General features: G+C 39.1%; 1 protein-coding gene and 1 long non-coding RNA gene across 3 annotated transcripts; one reads left to right on the forward strand and one right to left on the reverse strand.

Moving 5' to 3' along the window:
- Positions 1–1,083: 1,083 nt before the first annotated feature.
- On the forward strand, positions 1,084–16,243 carry ABHD4 (abhydrolase domain containing 4). Of its 2 annotated transcripts, none has more exons than XM_012544943.3 (7): positions 1,084–1,200; positions 5,742–5,830; positions 7,354–7,726; positions 8,235–8,389; positions 12,297–12,408; positions 13,665–13,851; positions 14,736–16,243. In XM_012544943.3, exons 1-7 carry the CDS (start codon positions 1,178–1,180, stop codon positions 14,823–14,825), a joined length of 1,029 nt encoding a protein of 342 aa, XP_012400397.1. In that variant the 5' UTR covers positions 1,084–1,177; the 3' UTR covers positions 14,826–16,243. The 2 variants fall into 2 exon arrangements, with proteins under 2 accessions (XP_012400397.1, XP_031810880.1); XM_031955020.1 differs by lacking the exon at positions 1,084–1,200 and adding an exon at positions 5,341–5,486.
- LOC116421811 lies at positions 8,399–26,831 on the reverse strand. Its single transcript, XR_004232346.1, has 3 exons — positions 26,733–26,831; positions 26,422–26,560; positions 8,399–8,587 (listed from the first exon to the last, which is right to left on the reverse strand). It is a non-coding gene; the product is annotated as an uncharacterized LOC116421811 (long non-coding RNA).
- Between the last annotated feature and the right edge of the window lie 145 nt (positions 26,832–26,976).

Below are 26,976 nucleotides of genomic sequence, written 5' to 3' on the forward strand. Positions count from 1 at the left end.
GGATGCAGTGGGAGACCTTGGGAGACCTTGGCCTTTTTAAAATAAGGTCTTCAATAGGTTTCAGTTTGACTGGGGTAACTGCCCATTAAATACTAAAGCTAACCTCAATAGTTAGGCAGTGCAGTGGATACAAGGCCAGGTCTGGGGCCAGGAAAACATCTTCCTGAATTCAAATCTGGCCTCAGACACTTGGGTGATACTGGACAGGTCATTTAACCCTATTTGCTTCATCTGTTTAAAAAAAGAGAGATGGAGAAGAAAATGGCAAACTGCTTCAGTATCTTTTGGCTAAGTGAACCCCAAATGGTTACAAAGTCGGACAAGATTGAAAATGACTGAACAGTAGCAACATCCCATATTCTCAGGAGTCCTTACTTGGAACATAACCCCACTATACCACTAACCTTTTGAGAGCTTTCTATTTAAGAAAAGCCTTTCTTAAATTCCCCAGCTGAAGAGATCTTTCTCCCTTTTTCAGTTATTTTTAAAAAATATTTTGATTGAATCTTCCTTGCCCTTGTCACACTTTGCCTTATATTTGTGTTAATGAATTATTCCTCCACCCCCATCACAACTGTAAAATCTCTGCTGGCAGAAACTTTCATTTTTTTAGTTTTGTAGACTTGTACAAAACTTTGGTATCACTTAATTGAACTGAACTAAAGACTAAAAAGAATATCCGGGTCAAGGAAACGACAGAAGATTAAGATCTTAAGTTGTAGGACACTACAATGGAGATGTAAGGGATATAATAGTATCAGCATAGACAGTTTAGACTTTCTTTAGCCTATCACTTTTGCCGTTCACCACTACCTCCCATCATTTTTCCAGAGCCTCGGCCGCAGGGCCACTCAAAGTGCACACAGCTGGGGACTCTTTGGAGGAGGCAAATCTTCTTAAAGCATTTACCCTAGGAGGGGGACAGCTCATCTGGAAACCCAGCAGATGCCTGCTTAATTCAGCTCCCCACTTATCCACTTCTCTGTTCCCACCTGAACCCCTCCCACTCCATTCATAATCCCCTTTGTCCCACCCACCTTTCTGCTTACCCCATCATTCTCCTAAGCTCTCCCGGCCACTCCCCCAGTTGGTTAGCCAATGCTTTCGATGTCAGCTGGTGCTGCCGTCAGGAAGAGGGACAGGCAGGCTCACTTCTACCCAGCCTGGCTTGTTTACTATGGCTGACGATCTGGAGCAGCAGTGAGTTAATTTCCCTGTCTGTCTCTCTTTCTCTCTCTCTCTGTGGTCGTAAATTTAGGACCCTCTGATGCAGAGGCCTGGTTTTAGACATCCCCTGCCTTTTTTCAGTCTTGCTCCAAGGGGAGGGACGAGGGTTTTTACCTAAGCTAAGAGAAGGCGGATGCAGGGCTAGAAAGGACAGAGGCTTGGCTGAAAGCTGTAATAGCCTGTATATTCTTTCACTTCCTGCTTCCCATCCTATTGTTACTAAGATCCCCTGCTGCTGAGGGGTTTGGAAAATCTTGGAATCATTAGCTGTAGCGCCTGTAGTTTTCTGGAGAATGGATGGCTGTGGAATACTGATTGGGCTGGAGTTGGGAGGAAGAGCTGGGAAGCTTATTTTTCATTTGCCCCAGGAATGCTCTCCAACATGTCTCTGCAGGCCCGTAGTGAAGAGTCCTGGGGAGAAACTTTTTTTTTTCACTTGTATAGATTAGAAAAAGCTTGGGAAGGAATGGAGTATTTTTCTGTGCTTGAAGGAGTCAGAAGCAGAGTAAGGAAATTCATTTATTTGGTTCTTTCCCAAAAGCAAATCTTGGCTTGGGTAATTATCCTCACAAGGTAGCATCTTGAATTTAGAGTTTCAGTAGTTTCATTTCATCTACAATCAAGTTTGGGGTTCTTATTTTGTTGCCTGAACCTTCTTCCCTAAGGCAAAGTAACAACTGCTTTATGAAGAATGACTCAGCAGCTAGCCTTGTCTACCTTACTTGGGAACAGAACCTACCCTTTTTCTGGTGCACGTGTATTTATTGCCTTCTCAGATGTTCTGAATTGGCATTTCCTAAAGAAAAGTGGCCTTCAAAAAAGTGAGGGAAAAAGAATTGCCTTCCTTCAGCTCTTGAGAAGCTCAAAGAGTATAGCTTTCTAAGCTGAAAGCCTCTGTCGTATAGCAGGCTGAAGTCTGAAATCCCCAGTTTGAGACTCAGCTCTGTTACTTATTAGCTTAGCTGGCTTGAATCTCACTTAACACACCTATGAATTGGGGTAATAATAATTATAGTCCTTACTGCATGAGGTTGTTGGGACAATGTCTCAAATGACACAGTCCATGTAAAATGTTATGTAGCCTTATACAAATGTCAACTGGTACAGTTGTATTTTTAAAATTATTTCATCTAATTCCCTAATTTTATAGGTGAAATCTCAGATAGGTGAAGCAGTATGTATACACAATATATTTAACCTCCCATCCCATTCGGGAATCTCCTTTATAAAAATCACTAACAGTTAGCTTTGGCCATTGCTAATGATGTAGAAATCTTTGTCACTTCGGTTATCTCATCAGATCATCCATTTCCCTTTTTTGGGGGGGGGAGGGGGAAGGAAAGAGGGGGGGAGAATGATCTCATTGTTAGAAGTAAAGGCAAGTAGTTAACAAAGTAGAAAAAATACTGGGCCTGGAATTAGGAAGTCCTGAATTCAAATGTGACCTAGACACTAATGTGTAATACTGGGCAAGTGACTAAATCTGTTTGTTTCAGGTTCCTCGACTTTAAAATGAGTAGTACTACACTTACATTTCAGAGTTATTTTGAGGATCAAATGAGATAATATCTGTAAAATGCTTAGCATATACTTCGTGGCACATAGTAGCTGCTTAATAAAATGATCCGCTTTCTAGAGAAATTTTACTTCATAGTTATTTGACGACTTTCTAAACAGTTTTAAGTTTAAGCAATATTTATTGAAATCTGAATATTGTGTTCAAGGCTTTAAGGATCAGAGAATATAAACTACACTCTGGTCTCAAGGATTTCCAGGGTGCAGTTAAAAATCAACCTGTGTTCTAATCACAGATCAATCTTCAGTAGCAAAAATAAAACAGTAATAGCAGTATAGGAGACATGGCATACATAAAACAATACACCATAGCCAGTAAGTGGTACAGCTAGTGAGTGCCATAGGAGAAAAAGATTATTGTGGACAGGAACTAAGTAAAAGTAGCACAGTCCTAGCTTCAAATCCTATATCCAGTGTTTATTACCCATGTAACCCTTAGCGAGTCCTGACTGTTTCCTTATCTGTAAAATGAGGAATAGGTGATCTCTTTTTGCATAGATCCAGTCCTAGATCTATAATTCTAGGATCATCTGTGAAGGATAAATGAAGTACATAGGAGAGGGAAAGTTGAGGAAAGCTCCATGAGTAACAGAAGAAATTTAACACATACAAGATAAACCTAGTAGTCTAATTTTGTTGTAGCATGGGCTGGCTATACAGAGGGTCCTAGTGATAGGGGACAAAGCTGTTGGGGCAAGATCATGAACTCAGTTCTATAAATAAAGAGCCACAGAGGGCATGGGCACAAAGTATTTTAAAGAGATTTGCTCTTTGGCTAACAGATTAGGGTTGTATAGAAGAGATGTCAAGGTTATAATTAAAAAACAAACCATGTTCTAGTCCCAGATCAGTCTCAGGGAGCCAAAAAAAAGCAAGACCTAGTAGTTCTAAAGTTCTGAACCCAGGATTGGGTGCAATCCTGGGCTTCATTGCAATGTAACTTTAGGCAATTTAATCTCTCTGAGCTTTTTTTCATCTGTAAAATGAAGATAATATTTGCATTATGGCCTTGTTTTGAGGTTGTTTTGAGGATCAAGAGAATGCTATAGTATGTTGTAATCACCAGACACACCAAAATCAGCTGGGTCAAAGCATAGCTCTCTTTAAGGTATTATCTCTCAAGATGCTTAAATCTCAAGAAGTAGATAGAAGACCTCACTTATATCTGAACAGACACCTCTTCATTAACATCCCTGACAAGTAGTCATCTAAATTCCACTTGAAGACCCTAAGTGATAGCTTTCAAATAAACTTATTACATTTTTGGAGAATTCACATGATTCAAAGTGTCTTCTACATATTGAGTCAAATCCAACAACCTCTTTACAACAGACTTCTATCGGATTTACTTACACCTCCTGGAAATGAAGGGAGAGGGAATAGAGTTATTGTTTCTTTGATTCAAGGGATTCTCTGGTGAAGAAACCCCTTTCTTTCCAAATACAAGTAGGTACCTTCTCTGCAACCTTATAATCTTAGAGAGTTTCCCAGAGCATTGAGTGGTTGAGTATCTTGTATAGTATCACATAGTAGCATGTTTATCCTTCTATTTTCTCATCAGGTCTTCTTTCAGTTCAATTATCCTTCCTTCTCCCAGAATCTCAGGATGTTAGCGACACCTTTCAAGGTCATCTATTCTAATGCTGTCATTCAAAAATTAAGAAAACTAGGCCGATAGAGGTAAAATGATATATCCTACACTACACAGCAAATTAGGAGAAGCGCTAGGACTAGAGTCCAAGACTCATAGCTGTTAGTCCATGCTTTTTCTCCCACACTTAATAGCTTTATAAGATCTATAATTTTATCATTTGGATGCTCACTCCACTGTTACACACTGTAACCACTCCATAATGCCTTAATAATTTGTGAAAAAAGGAAGATCTTCATTTGATGGTTTCTAGTGATTGAATTTTTTCTATATTTTGATAGGCTGTTTCTCAAACTAAGACAATACAGGGTCATTTATGTTACAGTAAACATCAGAAGATTATCTTAGTGTTACTATCCTGAATCTATAAATCACCTGCTATATTGCCTTAACAGATGGAAGCTAGACCAAATGACCTTTTGCTATCCTTTTTGATGGTAGGATTCTGTGAAAGGTATCGTGGAAGATTTTGATTAGGATAGCCCCACTATAAAGGAGATCCCTTCTAGAGGCTTATATTGAGAAAAAGGAAGTCTCTACCTACCTGGAAATTTTCCCTCTGGGTCAGAGTTTTAGATAAGTATAAGATAACACAGGAGGGAAAAGAAATTACTTTCCTGCACATTAAATGAAAATTAGGTTGATTATTTCACTTGTCTCCATTGCATGAGAAGTAGAGGCTTATTCTCCTCAGTTTTATAATTTGGAAACTGAGACCCAGGGAGTAGTGACTTACTTACATCCAATGAGCCAGAACCAAAAATTGGACCCAAGTTTCCTAACTCCTACCTTCTGCTCCTCTCCATTTGCCCCTGCTTTATTCAGGGTTGAACTACCCCCAGAATGAAATTGAACATCACTAGTAATCTGGGAGGTCATATTTTTAGGAGCAGAAAGGGAGAGAGAAAGCCAGGCCTGCTACTCTGGAAAAGCTGGCAGACCTTATGGTAATTTAGCCTGCTTAGTGAAGGTCATCTTCAAGGATCACAGGGGAAAAAAGTGTCTGGTCGGTTCTTGATCTCTTTGAATATAGGTGAGTGACATTCTCTGCATGTAAATAGGTTATATTAGTGTGTGTGTGTTGTTGCAAGTAGCCACTAACCCAAGAAGAAAAACAGTTTTAACAGTTAAGTAGGAAAGAGTGCTGCTTGCGAAGATTTGACACAAACAAGCCGGGAGATGACATTTGTTGCTTGATAAATGTTGTGTGGCTGTCAACAAAGCTAAGGGAATCTGTGTTCCCCTTCTAATGTAATCACATAATGTCTATGTCTCTCCCCAATCCCAGGCCTCAGGGCTGGCTGAGTAGCTGGCTACCTACCTGGTGTCCAACTTCGATGTCTCAGCTGAAGAATGTGGAAGCCAGGATCCTACAGTGTAAGTAGGCAAGATCATTTTGTCCTGTCTCAGGGATTTTCCCAAAAAGGGTGAGGGGCAGATCCAAAGTCTAAATTCACTGGGCAAGCCAGAGGATAGAGAAAAGAAGCTGAGGAAGGGATTGATTCTAAGGGATCATGGTTCTTCAACTTTCCCCCTCTTATTTTAACCTTTCAGTAAACATATGGGCTGATGAATAGCCTCAAGGGGCACTTCTTCATGCCTTCTCATTTTAATCAATTCTTTTTTTTTTCTTATTTTTGTCTTTCCATAAGATTGTCATCATAAAATATCCATCCAATACACTGGATGTTTTCTTCAATTCCTTTAATGTTACACAGATACCAGTTCATTCCTTTCTTACTACAATAATGGCCCATTTTCTTTTTCTGATCATAAACATCTTTAGTGGTTTGTTTGTTTTTTTAATGCCAGGGCCAAAGTTCCTCTTCCAGACATACACATTCTATCTTAACTCTTCCAACACACTCATTGGCACACACATGACTATTTATCATTTCATTTTTTTAATGCTCTACACTATCATGCAACAGCACTTATCTGGTTGTCACAGCTGTTTTGGACTGCCAAGAACTTGCTCCCATAGCCTGTATCACACAGTAAGAGTTGACCCCATTGGCTACACATAGTCACATAGAATAACTTGTACTCTTTTGGCTCTTTCCCGCGCTTCTGAATCACAATTCCACATTTGCCAAATATCATCTCCCAAGGTATGTCCTTTATTACCCTAAAAAAGTCATATAACTGTCAAATCAGTCAATAATCATGTATTAAGTACCTACTATAAGTTCTGGGAATACAAAAAAGAGTCAAAAAATAGACCCTCACCTCAAGTTCACAGTACAATGTTATAATCCCCTGGCCTCAGCCAGAAGGTCGGGCTGTTCACATTCACCAGCTCCACCATTCCTGCCCATCCTCTGCTCAACTCAATGTGGATTCTTTCTAGATATGCATTTATTTTTTCAAAATAAACACATGGCAAAAATCTACTCCTTTGTTGCTATGCTGTGTTCCAGAATTAGTAAACAAAACCCCCATAGTTGTTAAATAGGCAGGACTCTCAGCCCCCAGGATCCAAGTGAACATGGGCCTAGAAGTCAAGAATTGCACCTCACAACTACCCTGATCTGCCTTAGACTACATTCTAAGCAAGCCATGCAAATTAGCACTGGCCAAAGTGTCAGCCCAAAGAAAACCTAGCAGTCAGTTGCAAGAAAAAAATTGAAATAAAGAGCTTCTTTTATGCTTTCTGGTTACTAGGGCAAACTAAGAAATCATGTTTGGGACGGGGGAATGTTTTAGTTTATATTATGTATAAAAAGTTGGATTTTTCTGTGTAGGGATACAGGGAAGCATAGAAAATAATATCAGGAAGTCAGTGATGTCAAAGATTTGGTATTGAAAATACTTAAGAGTCTATGTTGAAAATATAGCCAATGCTATAACATCATCAATTGAAAGACTATTCATTTTCCATGGACTCCCACTCTCCTTAGGTCTCCAGAATAAGTTCTTGGCCCGTTATGTGTCCCTCCCAAATCATAACAAGATCTGGACCGTTACAGTGAGCCCAGAGTTGGAGGATCGCACGCCCTTGGTGATGGTGCATGGTTTTGGGGGTGGCGTGGGTCTCTGGATCTTAAACATGGATTCACTGAGTACTCGACGTACAGTGCACACCTTCGACCTGCTGGGCTTTGGGAGAAGTTCACGGCCAATATTTCCCCGTGATGCCCAAGGTGCTGAGGATGAGTTTGTGACCTCTATAGAGACCTGGCGAGAGACCATGGGTATCCCCAACATGATTCTCCTAGGACACAGCTTAGGAGGATTCCTCGCCACATCTTACTCTATCAAATATCCTGAAAGGTAAGGGATGAGTCTCTCTCTTTTGCCTCAACAAAGCCCATTCCATTGGCCAGTAACTCAATGAAGATTTATTAAATGCCTATTATGTGCCAGGTGTCAGGAGTACAAAGACAAAAAAGGTTTTACCCTCAGGAAACTTATGTCATATAAGTAGATATAACATGCATACAAAGTAAACATAAAGCTGCTTTGGTTTTGGTTTTGGCAGGGAAGAGGGAAAGCCTTTTGTAGGAGGTGGGATTTGAATTGAGCTGTAGAAGAATCCAGGAATTGAGAGGTGGCCATTAAGGGAGTGGGGTTCATAGATAAGGCTCAGTTTGTACAAAGGCAGAGCCTAGAAATGGAATACAGCAAGTGATCTAGTGGGTCTGTGGAATGATTCACTTCCCAGTCATATTCCCTATCTTGGACCATCAGTCCTTTCTTCCTTCTGAGAAGATTTAAGGATTGTCATGAGCTGTTAATTGTCTGAGCTATTGATCTTTGTTTTTTCTCTATTTTAACACAGAGTCAAGCATCTCATCTTAGTGGACCCCTGGGGTTTCCCCCTCCGACCTACCGACCCCAGTGAAATCCGGGCACCTCCAACCTGGGTTAAGGCTCTCGTCTCTGTCCTGGGACGTTCTAATCCTTTAGCTGTCTTGAGAGTGGCTGGACCCTGGGGTGAGTCCCTCTAAAAAGAAAAAATCTCTTATCTTTCTAAATGCATCCCATTCCATTTTGGAAGCCCTGTGCCTCCTCACAGGAGTTTATTCTCAAAAAGTAAAGGAGTAAACCTCAACATTTAATAGCATCACCTTTTTTCACTGTTGAGCTAAATCTGCTGTCTCTTAACTGAGGTCTGAGGGCCTCTATCTTCACCTACAAGAAACAGAGAAAGCAGAATGAGCTGTGCAGCCAAGGAGAACACTGGATTTCTAATAGGATCATTTCCCAAGGAAGTAACTTCATAGGCCATCTAGTCCAACCCTCTTGTTTCACAAATGAGGAAATAAAAGTCTAGAGAAATTAAATGACTTGCCCCAGATCACACAAGGGTCACAGCAGGGCCAGCATTTGACCCTACAAAAGAAAACGGTTTTTTTCTGCATTCTTAAGCAAGTTGCTGTTCACCTTCCAACAACCCTTCTCCACACTTGGGTATTTTTTCACTTTCAACAGATAAAAAGTAAATTATCCTCCATGTTAATGGATAAACAAATAAATTGTGTCTCCCAGGTTTCTCCAGAGCTAGAGACTAACTAGACCCATTATTTCATGGATTTGGGAAAATCCAGATGAGGAAACTTCCTCTACAAGTGCAGCTTCTCAGCAATGCGGAGTCTTCTTTGAGTTACCTAGAACACAAATTTTAATTGCCAGGCATGGGTTACATGCAGCCTCAAGTAGTTACAAAAACAGTAATATAGATGGTATTACATTTTAAAAACTAAGTCAATATGTAGCCTGCAGGGATCCTTATGTATGGATTAGTGGTCTCTGTTTCTATTTAAGTTTGACAATACTGATTTGGGTCACACAGGCAAGACTGGAACACAGACTTGAGAAAGCAGAATGAGCTGTGCAGCCAAGGAGAACACTGGATTTCTAATAGGATCATTTCCCAAGGAAGTAACTTCATAGGCCATCTAGTCCAACCCTCTTGGTTCACAAATGAGGAAATAAAAGTCTAGAGAAATTAAATGACTTGCCCCAGATCACACAAGGGTCACAGCAGGGCCAGCATTTGACCCTACAAAAGAAAACGGTTTTTTCTGCATTCTTAAGCAAGTTGCTGTTCACCTTCCAACAACCCTTCTCCACAGTTGGGTATTTTTTCACTTTCAACAGATAAAAAGTAAATTATCCTCCATGTTAATGGATAAACAAATAAATTGTGTCTCCCAGGTTTCTCCAGAGCTAGAGACTAACTAGACCCATTATTTCATGGATTTGGGAAAATCCAGAGGAAACTTCCTCTACAAGTGCAGCTTCTCAGCAATGCGGAGTCTTCTTTGAGTTACCTAGAACACAAATTTTAATTGCCAGCCATGGGTTACATGCAGCCTCAAGTAGTTACAAAAACAGTAATATAGATGGTATTACATTTTAAAAACTAAGTCAATATGTAACCTGCAGGGATCCTTATGTATGGATTAGTGGTCTCTGTTTCTATTTAAGTTTGACAATACTGATTTGGGTCACACAGGCAAGACTGGAACACAGACTTAGAGGCTAGCTCTCTATTCGCTAAGCTAAGCTACCTCTAGGAAGAACAAAATAGTTCTGGATCCCATGTCTATATATCTGAAGTGTATAGCTGAGGAAATATCTGAGCTATACAATTTATTAGCAAAATAAGCATAATAAATGGGTCAGTGGATTCCCCAGTCAATCCAAAGACCTTGAGTACAGAGTAAGATAGATTGTTATGTATTAAAACAATTAATCAAATAACACTAATTAAAAGAAAACAACATACAAGAGAGAATACAAAATTAGGACATCTGATTTCTAATTGGAAGAAAGGTTAGAGATTTTCCAAATTGGAAGGAATGAAGCTAATAGGTGCAGTTCTCTGAAATCAGAAAAAGAGTGTCCCACTCCCTCTAAGTGACTGGGTTTCTGATCAACATAACTTAGATCCTTAGTTAAGGGTCTCTGAGCAACTGGTAAGAGGTAATCTAGCCTCTCAGCCAAGCAGGGCCAGGTTCAAACAGGGCAATAAAGTTTTCTTAAATTTTCCATAATTCAATACCATCTTCTCACAAGACAGAAGTTGGACTAGACCCATAATTGAATAAAAAGGGAACTCTGTTAGATCAGGAATTGAGTCATAAGATGGAGTCAGTACAGTTCGTTCAATTTCCACAGAAGCAAGCTCCTTTTCTTCCTTTCTTAGCTTCCCACACTTTGCTAACTCTTCTGTGTTTGGCCAAGGATAAAAATAAACATGAGGGATACTCTAGTGAAGATGGTAGGTGACTGATTTGGAAGATGAGAAGTGAAAGGTCCTTGAGCTGCTTTTGATCACCAATTTTCATTTGAAGAGGGGAGAAGAAACAATAGGATCACAGAATCATAGGAGGGGGAAAAGAGAATGAGAATTTTTTTTTTTATTATAGTAACTTTTTATTGACAGAATCCATGCCTGGGTAATTTTTTTTTTACAACATTATCCCTTGCACTCATTTCTATTCCGATTTTTCCCTCCCACCCTCCACCCCCCCCCCTAGATGGCAAGCAGTCCTATATATGTTGAATATGTCCTAGTATATCCTAGATACAATGTATGTGTGCAGATCCACAGTTTTCTTGTTGCACAGGGAGAATTGGATTCAGAAGGTAGAAGTAACCCGGGAAGAAAAACAAAAATGCAAACAGTTTACATTCATTTCCCAGTGTTTTTTTTTCCTTTGGGTGTAGCTGCTTCGGTCCATCATTGATCAATTGAAACTGAATTAGGTAAGAGAATGAGAATTAAACAGGGCAAGAGGAGAAACTGATAAGAAGTTGACTGTTGGGTCTTATTTGTGCAGTTTGGGCAATCAAGCAATTTTTGTCCTCAGAATACTCTCAGCAAAATCTTGTAAAATAAGTCAGTGGACCTGAGAGGAAATTCCTGGCTTAACTTTTATCCTTCTGGTGGATTGTAAAGAGTTCTGAATTTGATGGTGTCATAGGACCAGGGTTCAAACCTCCCACCTGCAGGACTTTACTAAATAAGACAACAGAACTCTAGGCCAATAGTCCTCAAAGTGTGGTTCAGGACTCCTGGGACTCCCAGAGGCCCTTTTGGTAACATTACCAAGATGTTTTAATTTCTAAAATAATCAGTACAAAGTTCTTTAGGGGCCCTTAATAATTTTTAGAGTACTTATAATGTGTCCTGAGACCAAATGTTCAAGAATTGTTGTTTCTCCAAGTCATTCTCTAAAACCCTAAGTTGTAGAATAATTGAATTTGTAGAGGGAGTTTCCCCATCTAGGATTCCCCTCTATTTCTGAAATTAGGGATCCATTTTTTATCCTTAGAGAAACCAGAGAGATACTGCTGCTTCCTTTATCTATTATCAAGAAGGATACTTACTTTTTTATTTCTTCTAAGTGAAAAGATAACAGGAGTTGGGGAGAGCTGTATGTAATTTGGATGTACCAGATACACCACATGCCTTCCTTGGTTTTCAGTTGTCTTTTTTGTAAAAAGGAGGGAATTGATCTAGATAATCATTCTTAGGACTAACTCTTATTTTGAAAGCCTGTGCTATTTCAGAGATCCCAAGACTCAGCAGGATAGTAAAGTCACCTAGTCCCATGCCTTGCTTCAGACAAATAAAATATTAAGCCAAGTATATGTAAAACAGGCAAGAGTTATATGTGGGGAAAGAAGAGTAATGTGTCATGTAATATTGAGAAATACCTTATTTTCAAGCATGGAATGTTTAGAGACTTAAAAATTTTGAAAAGAAAAATCTCCTGGTAACCTTGAATTTTTTGTGGAATATACTGGCTGCTCTGGTGATCTAGTTATGTGTATTCCATTTCTTTATTTGGCACTGATCAGACTCTTTGCCCCGTCTCCTTTTTCCTAGGGCCTGGCCTAATACAACGATTTCGTCCTGATTTTAAACGAAAATTTGCTGATTTCTTTGATGATGACACAATATCAGAGTATATCTACCACTGTAATGCCCAGAATCCTAGGTGAGTCAACCTTGAGAACAATGAAGGGGGGGACATCTTGTCGACTCTCTCACACATACAACATAGACTCAACTGAATTAGAATAGCCCAATCAATTGAAGAGCAAGAGACTACTCCACAGGAAAAAAAATTAGGGCTTCATACACCCAGATTTCCCCCAAATCCTGCTTCTGATCTCACTCATCAGACCCACTCCTATCAATCCTTTCCCTTACCATGCTCTACCCAGCTGGTTACCCTCCCAAATCCCAATGGAGGAAGGAAAGGATTTTTTTGTTTTGGATGAGGAACTCTCATGAAAGACTACTCCAGCACTACAAAATCCTCCTCTGTCTCCCAAATTGTTATTATTCCACTATACTAAGTCCCTTATCAAGGTTACAAATACTTTCCCTGTTCCCAGGAGAACATGTGATTAAGACAAGAATAGTAACTCACTCCATGTAATAATAACTAGTTCCTGAGAGTATCAGATAGACTGCTCAGAGAGCTCTTGCTTCTGTGACAAAGATAGTAAGTAACTCCATGTAATAACCAGTTCCTGACAATATCAGAATATTTATTGCTTCTTCTCCATTAAAGGGATGGTAAAGCCCTATAAGGGGACTAGGGATAGAACCCACATATATATATAGACTAGGGAGGGTTATTAGCAACTGGACAACCACTAAGCTTTTTTGATACTCTGATGGCCTAGGATCCTATGTCTTGGCAACAGATTCAAGTTAGCTTCCAGAAATCCAACCTCAATTCTTCTCTCCAGAAATCCATATTGGATTTCTGACTCTAAGGAAGACTTATTTAAAGTAACCCAAATTCGTGCCTTCCCAACCTTGCAAACAGCTTCATGAAATGATATACTAGTTAGCCCTTTTGAGAAGACATTCAGGTGGCAAAATAAATTTGATACTTCTCACTTAGTATCAAATTGGGTAAGTGGCTTTTTTTAAATATTAAGATTTCACCTCTCAGTAAGATCTCCCAATATTTTACTGCCAGGAAGTCCATCATTGTGTCCAAATTAATCTCTTATAACAAAGAACCTCAGTAATTTAATTATTTCCACATATTTGAGTGCTCATTATGGGGAAGGAATCATGCCAGGTATCATAAAGGATACAAAGATGTTCTAGGCAGACTTCTCCAGTTCTTGACCTCTAATGACTAATAATCCATAATTAATCCATAATTTTTTGTGCTTGGCAGATGAAGATCGGGGTCTCTAATCTATTTTAAGCCTGTCTTTCTATTGCCAGTGGGGAAACAGCATTCAAGGCCATGATGGAGTCCTTTGGCTGGGCCCGGCGCCCCATGCTAGAGCGAATCCACCTAATTCGGAAAGATGTGCCCATCACCATGATTTATGGAGCTAATACCTGGATAGACACCAGCACTGGAGAGAAAGTAAAACTTAGGAGGCCAGGCTCCTATGTCCGAGATGTGGTAAGTTGGGGTGGAATGGGGAATGACAATGAGAGGTGGAAAAAATACTTTAGCTAAAACTCATAGTGCTTCTATGACTCTAAATGGAGAACATATGAAGTAAAAGAGGAAAATGACTCAGCTGGGGAAAGACAAGAGGATAAGTGGGGGTGGCCTGACATCATTTCTTGGTCCCAGAGTTAAGAGTTTAGTCAATCAGCAAGCTTTTATTGCATGCCAGCTATTAAATACTGGAGGAGACAAAATGCAGCAACTACATACAAGCAAGATATATACAGGGTAAATTATAGGTAGTCAGCAGGGGGAATGCACTGGCGTTAAGAGAGGTTAGCAGCGGTTTGGGGTAGAAGTTGAGGAAGGAAACATGAGCAAAGTGAGGGACTCAAAGGGTCCAAACTATTGAATTGCTAAATACACAGATGTGTCCAGAACAGTACCTGAATAATTCTCAACCAGCACCATATTTGTACCATCTGCCCAAGGCATTTAAATACTTCCCCGCTGTTTCATGTTGTAGTTGTTATCAAAGGTGATGACAATGGTAGGGTGGCTGGCCACTGAAATTCTACCTTTTCTTTCCTCTCCTTTACCTTTCCTATTAATCTGGTATCTTTGAATGGGATGACTCTCACTGTGGGCTCAAGAGTGCCAGCTCTAAGGTTAGAGGGTGAGGGCAAAGGCAGGATAAATATGGGCTTGATAATGGAATTTGGGGAAATATATGATGGCTTGAGGTTCCAGCAGCTCCCACGGGACTGCTCATTTCCTGCAAGCAATGTAATGTGAGGGGTAGTGAATTGAAAGTAGGAAGAATCGTAGAACTTTTTAATCTCTGGGAAGATTTCCTCTATCCTACTCCTGAGTATTTCTCCTTCCTCCTGTAGGAGATTGAGGGTGCCTCACACCATGTCTATGCAGACCAACCACACATCTTCAATTCTGTGGTGGAAGAGATCTGTGAATCTGTGGACTGAACCACCAACCTCAGGAAGGAAGAGCATAGAAACCCAGCCCTCATCTCCCTCTCTGCTTCCCTCTCTCCTTCCCTTCACCAATACCTTGTGTAGGCAGAGTCACATATTCTTCATAAGGGTGGGGCAGGATAATAGGATGGAACAGCCCCTCCTGTCCACATCCTGGAGATGAAAGGCAGTAGTGGCCTGGAGCTTCCCCACCCTAGGGATTTCCATAAAGGATCATAGATCCCATCCCATTCTCTCATGCCAAAGTGTTAAACAATGAATTGATTTTAAGTGTTGCATAAACCTATAGATTTCATGTACTCTCCTCTTCCTACACCTAATGTGCCAAAGGGTAGGGGTCACCTCTCCTCATGTAGAACAGAAAAACTATGACTATCAAACCTTCCCTAGATTTTCCTAGGAAGATTGGGGATTTCCCATGACTATTCCTGGGAATAGGCCCTCCATGGACACATCTCTTATATTTTCCAACCTTTTTAATGTGGGCAGACCCCTGTAGCTTAGACCCAGATAGCTCAGGCCCATTTTCATTGCATTGAACCTATCCTTAGACCTGAAATCCTTATTCCTTTGGGTTTCTTAGAGCTCGAAGAGACCTTAGAGATCATGTTTCACTGTTTTTCTCTAACAGCATGGAGGCCTAAATAAGTGACTTATCTGAGGGTATAAGGTTAGTAAGCTAGGACTAAATTTCAGGTCTCCTCTGTATGACAGTGCATCTCCACATTTTGTATTCTTGGAGAATGAAGCGGGCCCAGCTGCCACATATATCTGGATGTATCTAGTTATTAACTCCGGAGGTGTTGGCCCATTGGTGTCTCAATGTTCCGTTCCCATCTATGATGGGCGGCAGCCCCTCCCCTCCTGGTTCCAGCTCAGCTTGGGGTTGGCATTAAACCATAGACTAAGGCTAGTGTTACGCTGCCCCCTCCTGACTATTCACTGGAAGGCCTCTGAGTCTCCCTCTGTGCCTTGGGCATTGAAGCCCCTCGTGGATTAAGAGTGATCCCTGATGGGGAGATGAAGGCAATGACCTTACCCCCTCCCCCTGTTGCTGGAATCCCCTAGTATTAACAGAGTCTTGCCACCAGCTATCAGCCCCAACCCAAAGCCACTGGCCCTATTAGGGAGCCTCACACCAACTTGTCCTCAGTGCAGAGATTGCTCTCTCAATCTCAGCCTTTTCTCATTGTTGCCAGTTGTATCATGCTATTGGTCTATCAACTTCCCGTGCCTCAGTGGGGCACTGCTAGGTAATGTCAATGAGACTAGCAACCTAATGCAGAGCATCTTCCATCTACCCTCCTTGACTTATTTTTTTAAATCAGTTATTTCAACAGTATTTGTACCAGCCCATTCACCATGGGACCCTTTTCTATATTAATAAAGAAATGAAGAAAATGCTTAAATTGTTGGTAATTAGTATTTTGTCCAGGGCTCTGGGGACAGTATCAAACACAGATTGTTGTTCAGTGACATCTGATTTTTTGTTACCCCATGGACCATAGAACACACACTGCCCATGAAATTGTCTTGGCAAAGACACTGAAGTGGTTTGCCATTTCCTTCTTCAGTAGATTAAGGCAAACAGGGTAAGTGACTTGCCCAGGGTAACACAGATAGTAAGTAACTGGGGTAAATTTGAACTCGGGACTTCCTGATTCCAGGCCCAATGCTCTATCCACTGACCCACTTAGCTCATTAAACAAAAAACAATCAACTAAAATAATGGAATTGAAGAGCTGGATGAAACTCTGTGCCATGATTTTTACAAAGAAAGAAAGAGGAAATGAGCTATGCCATGAGTTCAAATTAAGACTGCATTGGGTGATTATCCTGTTCTTATAGACCCTGACTGCAAACTGAAACACTGTTCTCTGCCAACTCTCACGGCACATTCCCTGGTTATGTAGTCTTGTGATTAAAGTTCTACTCTTCCAAAGACCATTTTGTGGAACCAGAAAGATTTTTGAGGTCTACCAATAGGATCCTAAAGAGAAGAGGGAAATGTTTAATTTCCTCCTCCTAAGGAAACAGGGCCTAAGATTGAGGGCAACTTCAAGTTATGCTAGAGGAGTTCATGGGGAGAAATGGGTCCTGCTGTCTCCAGAGTTATATACCATTTTGGCTCTTGCCACTGCCTTCCCATAGGAGTTACTTGCCACAGGTATTACTTGGGGACAGCTCCCAGAAGAGTCATTTACTTTGTACCGATATCCAAACGTTCAATCCTCAATAAAGTTCATTTTTCTGAATAAAAGCCTGCTCATAGGGGCAGCTAGGTAGTACAGTGGATAGAGTGCCTGATCTGGAGTCAGGACGACTCATCTTCCTGAATTCAAATCTGGCCTTGGACAACTGACTAGCCCTGTGATCCCTGTCTCTGTAAAACGAGCTGAAGAAGGAAATGGCAAACAAACCCTGTATCTTTGCCAAGAAAACCCCAAATGGGGTCATAAAGAGCCAAACACAACTATAACAATGGAACAACAAGAATGAATGACTTGTTGAAAGATTAATGGCCAAAATAGATACTCTGAAGGAGTTCCCAGGGCTAGTCACAGAGTTTAGTAGTTGAACTTGACATCTTTAAAGGTATAGATGAAAGCTGAGTTTTTTGCAGGGGTATCTACCATTATATTCCTGAGGTGGTCCCCAACTATACACTATAGTTGTAAGCTTTATTTTCAACTAAAGGAAAATAAAAGGTTTGACGAATACCTTCTAATTCTTCATCTTAATACAAGAAAGAAGAGGTCCATTAAAAAGACAGAAGAAATAATACAAGAAGGAAACCAGAAAGAAGTATTCTAAGGAGCCCAAGAATAATCAAACTCAGTGTTAGAGAGGTGAAAAATATGACAAAGGACAAAGAGAATTTTCTATAGCACTGTAACTATAAGGTTGAGTTCACTAAAGATGGTCCAGATTTCTAAAGGCTTCACATTCTATGTGCCAGAGAACAGTAAAGGAAATGAAAGATACCAACAAAGGAGATGCTTTCCTGTTATTTACAGCAGGAGGAAGACATATGGATGGGGGACACATAAGTACTCCCAACTTGTTTAATCTATAATTGTGCTTTCTTCCTGGAGTGTAGAATGGACACATGATAAGAGAGCTGACCAATACTTATGATATTTATTTTCTTCTAAATCTTAAGTAGGAAAATGAAGGACTTTAAGACAAGGATGTCTGTCTATCTTATTTTCTGTTTGAAGATCATGACTTTGGAATAGCAAGAAGAAGGAAAGTAGAAAGCTAATTATAGAGTTATTGCCAGGGGCAGCTAGATGGTACAGTGGGTACAGCACTGACCATGGAGTCAAGAAGACCTGAGTTCAAATGGACCCCAGACACTTCACACTTTTTAGTTGTGTGCAAGTCATTTAACCCCAATTTCCTTTCAAAAAAAAAAAAAAAAGACAAAGAGATAAAATTAGTAGTCTCCCCCAAAAACAAAACAGCAACAAAAAAGCAAAACTAAGGTTTGGCTTTCTGGACTATGATTTATTATATTATTGACAAAAACAGTAAACATTCATTAAATATCCACTAGTCTCTATGATAGGTGCTAGAGAACAATCCTTACATTTTCTTGAATTATAACTCTTGACAAAGGAATATAACAAAACCAAAGACTCTGAGAAGAATATGTTTGGCAGCAATGTCACTAACTTGATCAAAACGATTTTAGGGAAGGATTAAAAATGCCCAGATAAAAGCTGTTCATTTGTTTTCAGTCACATCTGACTCCTTATGACCGTACTTGAGTTTTGTTTGTTTGGGGGTTTTTGAATAGTTTGATGGTGGGTTGTTTTTTTGGTAGAAATACTGTAGTGATTTGCTATTTCTTTATCCAGTTCATTTTACAGATGAGGAAATGAGGCAAACAGGGCTAAATGGTTTACCTAGGATCACACAGCTAGTTAAATGTCTGAGGGTGGATTTGAACTATGGAAGATGAGTCTTTCTAACGCCAAGCTCAGTTCTCTATCTGTTGTGCTACCTAGCTTCCCCAAATAAACTATACAAAACTATATGATAACTTGGAGGATAACAAGTACCACTTAATAACTTGTGTTATTACACAAGAAAAAAAGATCAGGAAAAAATACATATGACTGCAGATGTCACTATATCAATGTAAAGAGTATGGGTAATAAAGTGAACTTGAAATTCTAAAATAAATATGTCAATATAATCCCATAGGTATCACTAAGACTTGATAGGAAGACTTATGACTCTAATATAGTCAAAGAAAGAAGTTTAAAGGAAACAAATATAATGGAAGGAATTGAGGATTACCATTATGTTAAATTACACATCTATAGAAGTAGCAGGTCTCTTCCACTACATCCAGGACCACTGGACCCAGATGGCTCTGGTAGAGAAGGTAAAGCAGGTGACCTTACACAGCCCTCCCTCACTTAATCCAACTCATTTGCATGTCATAGCATCAGCTTCCTGATGTCATGATTCTCTTTGAGAATGAAGGACAAATAACAAAAGCAACAATGCATAGAACACTACTTGGAGTCAGGAAGATCTTATTTCAAATCCAGTATTACTAAATGCATGATACTGAGCAAGTCTTTTGTGTTTTGTGTCTCAATTTTCTCATCTGTGAAATGGCAATAATAATAGTGCCCCTTCTCTCAGGGTGTTTTGTAAGAATTGCTTTGCAGAATTGCAAAGTGCTTTGCAAGCCAAGAGTACTATAAACACTAGCTGTTGTTATTAGAATCACCTGATCATTGAAGTATGGTAAAAAGAGAAAAAAACGAAGTGATAAAATTGTAGATATATATACCATAGCATAACATAATATCAAATAAGGTATATATGATATACCTATATCATGCTATAAATGATGCTTTCAGAATATTGATTATAAGATTATCAAAGGGTAATATATAATTATGAGGGATCCTTCAAATGTCCAGAAATCTGCAAAAGTCCCAATTTGCTTGTAATAAATCATCTCTTAAAAGCATGCCTTTCTGACTATTTCATTTCCCATAAATTTGAGCAAGCAGTAAAAGGCATTGTTACTTTTAGATTCAATTTTGTCCTACAGAAACAACTGATGGTGGTATTGACGTAACAACCAACTACATTGGGAGAAAGTGACCAGAGCATCAGAGAGTTTACAAAACTGAAGGAAAGGAATCTGGGCTAGTCAGACATATATACTAGACTTGAGGAAAGCATATTTAAAATGATTTATGGGGAAAAAAACACAATCCCATGACTAGGCACTGCAAAAAAAAAGAAATTCAAAAAGTATAGAAAGCTCCAAGAAATGAAATATAATCAGAAGTAGTTCAGGTGAGAAACAAAAAAAGATCAGAGCCAAAGAAACAGATATGGAAGAAATTTGTCAAGATGTTGGAGTAGGAAGAAGAAATACAGCCTAACTCCCCTGCTAATACACAATTCATTCCCTGATTCTAATGTGACATCCTCTGACCACAAAGGCATAATTATCACTCTAATCTTGTTCCTTAGAAAGGGGAGAACTTCAGGGTCAGTTTGAGGAACAGGACTTCTAATATTGATCTCCAAAGGAGAGAATATCAGGGATAGACTCCAACACAAAGAGGAGGGCTTCAGTTTATCTGCTCTTGATCCAGAAGATGAAAGACCTAGAACCTGAGGAATCTTGTCATTAAACAAAGAAAAAACTTTTTGACAAAAGAAAAAAACATTTCTGTTTAACACACACATTCATACACACACACACACACACACACACACACACACACAAAAATAGGAATAAAAGGACTTTCTTAACAAAGTAAATAGTATATAACTAAATCCAAGAACCACCAATATATGTAATGGGGATAAGCCAAGAGTCCTTTCCAATAAGATCAGGGATAACGTAAAGGTGTTAGATTCTTACAAGGAGCCAAGTCAGTGGAATTGATGAGATAATGATTCTCTAATTTACATGTACTTCGTATTTACTATAATTCCACAAGATTCACACCTTTAAGAGAGCATCTATAAGCAGAAGCTTTCAGGGCCAAAGACAGAAGCTCACTAGAAGCTCAATTGGCGGGAGCTAGAGGTAAAAGCTGGCAGCAGCAAAGGACTATTGGCAGGCCTCTCAGAACCAAGGAAAGAGAGATAGACCTCCAGAAAGCTAACTAGGCCACAGGAAAGGAGACAAAACTTGGAAAGAGACAATAAAGGATTTGGACTTTAACTCCTGGCTGCATTTGAGGTGATTATTGAATCTGAACTGAATTATTGAACTGAAAAGAAACCTGCTCCAAGAGAGCAATACAGAGAAGAATATTACACAAAGGTCCATTGTAATTATTTACATTTAACAGAGTCCTAAAAATGCTCTCTATAGAAATCAGAAAAGAAAAAGAAATAATAGAAACAAGCATAAGTGAAGGAAAAACTAAACCCCCTTTTTATCAGATGATAAGATAATGTATTTAACACTAGAGAGTCAACTAAAAATTAAACAATAGCTTGAACAAAGTTGCATAATATAAAATAAATCCACACAGAGATCATCAGTACTTCTGTATATTGCTGACAAAGCTCACAAGGAAGAAAAAGGAGAATTTCTATTTAAAATAACTATAGAAAGAGAACTTGAGAATCTGCCTCCTCTGGAATTTATAAGAGCTATATGAATACAACCATAAGATACTGCTTATTAAAAATAAAGACAGACCAAAATAATTGAAGTAATAATTGCTTTCAGACAGAGCAAACCAATAAAATAAAAATTATTACCCTAAATTAATTTATGTATTCAGCAAAGATAGGGAAGGGAATAAATATTTATGTAGCACCTATTACGCATTAAGCACTATGCTAAGGACTTCTTACAACAATCTTATATGATCTTCACATACCTAGGGTAGAGATGCTATTATCTCCATTTTACATTTGAAAGAAGTGAAACAAACCAAGATTAAGTGGCTTGCCCAGGGTTGCACAATTAATGAATGTCAGAAGACAAAGAGGAACTCAGGACTTTCTGGCTCTGGACCCAGTGTTGCTTCTATTGAAGTTTCAAAGGATTATTTTATAGAACTAGGAGAAAAAAAAACTAGAAATTTATCTGTACGAACAAAAAGTCAAGAATCTTAGGGAGGGTAATGGGAAGGAAAGTATGTGAGATCAATGTGAGGCCTTCTTGGAGAACTGATCCCTGACATAATTTGGAGCTACAGTTCCAGGAAAAACCCCTTGCTTGTACCCTTGCTTAATCTCATACAAACTATAGTCCCCCTGCTCTTGTACCCTGAAAGTGAAATAAGTCAGGGTCAGCTGCAGCCCAAGATTCTGTTGTCTGCCCTTTGTCTCACTTCATTAGATTATGATAATGGAGAAAACATCCTTTTTCTGCATAAATTGAATAAACTGCTTTCTGCTCTGATTCTGAAAAATGTATCTTTGAATTATTTTGGGTTACTGGTTGCTGTCACATGCCGTTTTCTGGGGGCTCGTCCAGGATTGTACTCTCTCACTGGCAACTCTTGTCACTCCCAAAGGCAGGCATTTGTTAGGGGAACAGCCCCAATAGTCTTTGGACGTGATGGGGAAGATCCCACTGTTGGAAAAGCAGGAGCCCAAAGAGTTGAACTCACCAGAGTAGAAACCAGAAGAAGCTCCAACAGACTAAAAAGAGGAAAAGCCTGGGCAGTGGTAAGAGAAATAGTTACACAAGGTATATGGCATATACCCTGGTGTAAAAGCTGAAAAGAGCCCCCAAAAGGGGCAGTGTCTAGTAAACCGAGCTGAACCAGGGCCCTGGGATCATTAGATCTAGTGATCCAGTGAAAGGGGAAGTGCCCAGTAAATCCCTCAGATGACGAGGGAAGGAGACGACCCCTCTATAATTGGTATTCAGTAATAAATCAAAGCATGAAGCTTAGAAACAAATGAAACTTGAGGTGAGTAAGGTTAATGGGAGGAAGAGGAGGAGCATGTATTAATTACAATTGGAAATTTCTCTCCTTGTACAGGCCTATCAGAAGAATTAGCTAAGAATTCAGGGATTAACTATCCATCCTGTGTAAGGAGATCTGTGCAGAGGTTAATAGTCTTTTATGAAGTGGGATGTAAAAAATTATTAGCCAAATGTGAGGGGTTAGAAAAGGATGTGGAAACCAAATTATTAAAAAGAAAAAAGTGGAATTATGAATAATAGATGGGCACTGTTTTTTTTCACGGTTGTGAAAATTGGATTAGAGAGATAAAACTTGAATTGGAGAATTGAAGTTCACAAGGACATCAAGGAATAGTCAGGGGTGGAGTTTACCTTCTCCTAAAAGAATGTAAGCTCCTTGAGCAGGGACTGGCTATGTAATGAAAGGTGGAGATTCATGTCCTATAACTTCTGTAATATCCAATTAATGAGGATTCAGGGGTGGGAGCCCATAAATCAGGAAGATAGGGGAAGTTCTGAAGATGAGATAGATATAGGAGTTGAAAAATTGTATCAGGATTGGTGTGAGAAGTCCTCAAATGGTCAAAAAGAGGAAGCATTATGTGGGATCAAGGTGAGACCTTCTCAGAGAACTTACCCTTGCCAAAGTTTGGGGCTACAATCCCAGGAAACCCCCCCTTGCCTGTACCCTTTCTTAATCTTGCACAAACTAGCTTTATAATCTATAGTCCCCTTGTTCTTGAACCCTGAGGGTGGAGTAAGTCAGGGATAGCTGGGGCCAAGATGTGATAAAATTTCAGGATATAAAAAAATCTATTCTGTTGCCTGTCCTTTGCTTCACTCCATTAAACTATGCTAATGGAGGTGATGCCCTTTTTCTGCAGAAACTGAATAAACTGCTTTCTGCTATGGATCTGAGAAACATCTATTTGAATTATTTTGGGTTAGTGATCACTGTTCCACCCAAAAGAACCTAGCAGTATTAGATCTCATACAATACTACAAAGGAGAAATTATCAAAACAATTTGGTACTAGCTATTTAATCAATGGAACAGAATAAGTACACAACATAAAAAAGCAGACAAAAAATTTATAATCTAGTATTTGCTAGAACCAAAGACATAAGCCACTTAAGTAAGGACTCAGTCTGACAAAACCTTCTATGAAAACTGAATAGCAATCAAGAAATGTTGTTTAGTTTATACTAGATAGATAGATAGATAGATAGAGATAGAGATAGAGATATACTATATATCAAGGTAAATTCCAAATGAGTATGATCTCAATATAAAAGGTCATATCATAAACAAATTAGAAGGACAAAGAAGAAATCGTCTTTCTGATCCTTAAGCAGGATGATAATTCATGACCAAACGAAGAATAGATCACAAGAATAAAATGAATAATTTTGATTATATAAAAAGGTTTGTACAGACAAAATTAATGTAGTTCTTATAGTATTTCTTTTTGTAGTGGAAAATAAATGGTACCTACGGGGATATATGTATGCATATATATATTGGAATATTATTGTGCTATTAGAAATGAAGAGACCGTTTCAGAGAAACTTGGGAAGATTGATATTAACTGATGCAAAGTAAAATAAGAAAAACCAGCAGAATAATTTATGACATTAATATTGTGTCAAAACAGGTAGTCCTTAAAGAATTAACTTTGATCAATGCAATGATCAAACATTATTCTAGAGGGCTGATAAAAAACGTTGCCCACCTCATGACAAAAAGGTCATAGACTAAAATGCACAATGAAATATACATTTTGTGACATGGCCAATGTAGGCTTTTTTTTTTTTTACTTGACTATGTTCATTATAAGAGTTATATAATTTTTTATTTAGAGGTGAGGATGAATAGAAAAAATGTTTGATCATCAAAAATGAAACTTGGGAAGAGTTATGTGAACTGATGCAAAGTAAAGCAGACTTAAGGGGACAACTTATAAAATAACAACATTGTAAGAGAACAGTAAAGTGACACAGTGGACAGAGCACTAGGCCTGGAGTCAGGAAGATTCTATCTGAATTCAAATGTGGCCTTAGATATTTACTATCTATGTGACTCTGGGCAAGTCATTTAATGCTATTTGCCTCAGTTTCCTCATTTGTAAAATGATTTTTAAAAGGAAATGGCAAACCATTCCAGCATCTTTTTCTTTTTTTCTTTTCTTTTTTTTTCTTTAATTTTTAATAGCTTTTTATTTTCAAGTTATATGCCTGGGTAATTTTACAGCATTAACAATGGCCAAACCTTTTGTTCCAATTTTTCCCCTCTTTCCCCCCACCCCTTCCCCAAGATGGCAGGTTGACCAATACATGTTAAATATGTTAAAGTATAAATTAAAAACAAAATAAGTATATATTCAGCATCTTTTTCAAGAGAACTCCAAAATGCAAAGTTGGACATTTCTGTCTTCCCTATCAGATTGGAGTCTCCTTGAGGTCAGAGACTGTCTTTTGCCTCTTTTTTCCTCAGCACTTAGCACATGATAAATACATAAATGTTTATTGACTATGTTCCATTGTCTTGGGCTCTTTTTACTTGTTGGCCCTCTAAGCTAATTAGATGACCTGTATTAATTAACCTATTGTGCCATTAACCTCCATTCCAATTTCATTTTAACAAAGCCTTTGGTATATCAGGGATGGTGGTAATAGAATTGTGAAGGGTCCTGAAACTGCAGTAAGAGGACCGTAAAATAAATAAATAAATAAAGATTTATAAGGATTATTATGTAGTTTAAGTCATTTTGCTTTGCTCCAGAAAATCCTGGAGCAGAAGTGACAGAAAAGCATCTCTTGAATCTCTCTTTATAGTATTTAGTCCTCTACTAGATTGTATTGGGACACCCCTGGATCTATAATAAGTTTTTATAATAATCGGTTTATTTCTGATTTACTTATCACTCTAGCCTTAGTGCCTGAACTAAGATTTTATACTAGGGATTGGTTCTTCCTTCTCCTGCTCTGTTAGGTGGAAAGATTGGCTCTGCTTGTTATTGACCTAAGTCTTCTAGTTTTCCTTCCAACTTGTAGAGTTATTCTCCTCCTACCCTAGATCTTTAAAGTTCCAATTTCTGGGTCTTAAGGCCTTCTCAGGATAAGTCCCAGGACAGATTAGTAGAGGCCTGGACTGGCCTCGTTCAAACCCTGCCAAACATTGGTCTCTATCAGGGGCTCCCATAGGGACAACTCATAGGGGCTCCCAAAATGCTGACTATTAAATCTTCAGTATGAGCCTTTATTCCCAAGAAATCAGCAGCTACAAATCAGGGCTTGATTTGTGTTGTCAGAACTTAAAAGTGATAGAGAAAATGTTCATGATGCAAATTAATCTTAACAGTGTGCCATGAGCAGCAGAGCGTTGGTGGTGAAACATTTATCACCACACACCTGTGCGATTGGTCTTCATGGTTTTCAAGGTCCTAGCTACTGGGTCCTGACCACGCTGGGACTTTCTACTGGAGCCTTCCATTTTTGTTTCCTTCAATACAGAGTCCTTCAGGCTACATGTGTTTCTGGCTGAACTGAGGTTGCAGGTTTGTTTACCTATCTTTGCCCTGATTTTACTGGACCCCCCTTTCCTACTGCCCATGGACTTCTGGCTGACTTTTTATACAGTTTTAGGATAGCAAAAGTCACTTACTGTAGTTGCTCATTGAATTTCCTGATCATTATTCAGTCTAGATCAATTTTTAGGTTTTTGCTGCAGTAGGTGCAGAGTTGATCTGCCTGCCTCATTCAATTCAGAAGTCCTCTCCTTTCAACTTTAAGATCTTCCAGTTCTGTGATATGGAGACATTTGAATGACAGATTAAACACAAAAGTGGGTTTAGGCATGGAGGGTAGTATAAATATATAATTGGGATAAGGAGCAGGCTAAGGACAAGTATCTTTTAGCTCTTATCTAATCATTTCAACAAGACATCACAGAGAAGAAGCATCTAAAAAAATTACTTTCCCACTTTTCTTAAACTACACATCTCTTGTTTCTTCAAGAACAGTTCTACCTTCCAATCAGGGCCAGGCAGGAGGCTCAATTGCCTCCTGTATCCATAGCTACAAATGAGGTCACAAATAGTTCCTTCTTCTGACTCCTTTCCAGCTATTCTTTCCTGAGACATCTTAGCTTCCTTAACCAAAGTGGGATCAGGAGGGGTTGCCTGGGCACAGGATGGGAATTCTCTACTCCAGAAACCAA

Source organism: Sarcophilus harrisii, chromosome 2 (assembly GCF_902635505.1).
Source record: "Sarcophilus harrisii chromosome 2, mSarHar1.11, whole genome shotgun sequence".
Classification (NCBI taxonomy): domain Eukaryota; kingdom Metazoa; phylum Chordata; class Mammalia; order Dasyuromorphia; family Dasyuridae; genus Sarcophilus; species Sarcophilus harrisii.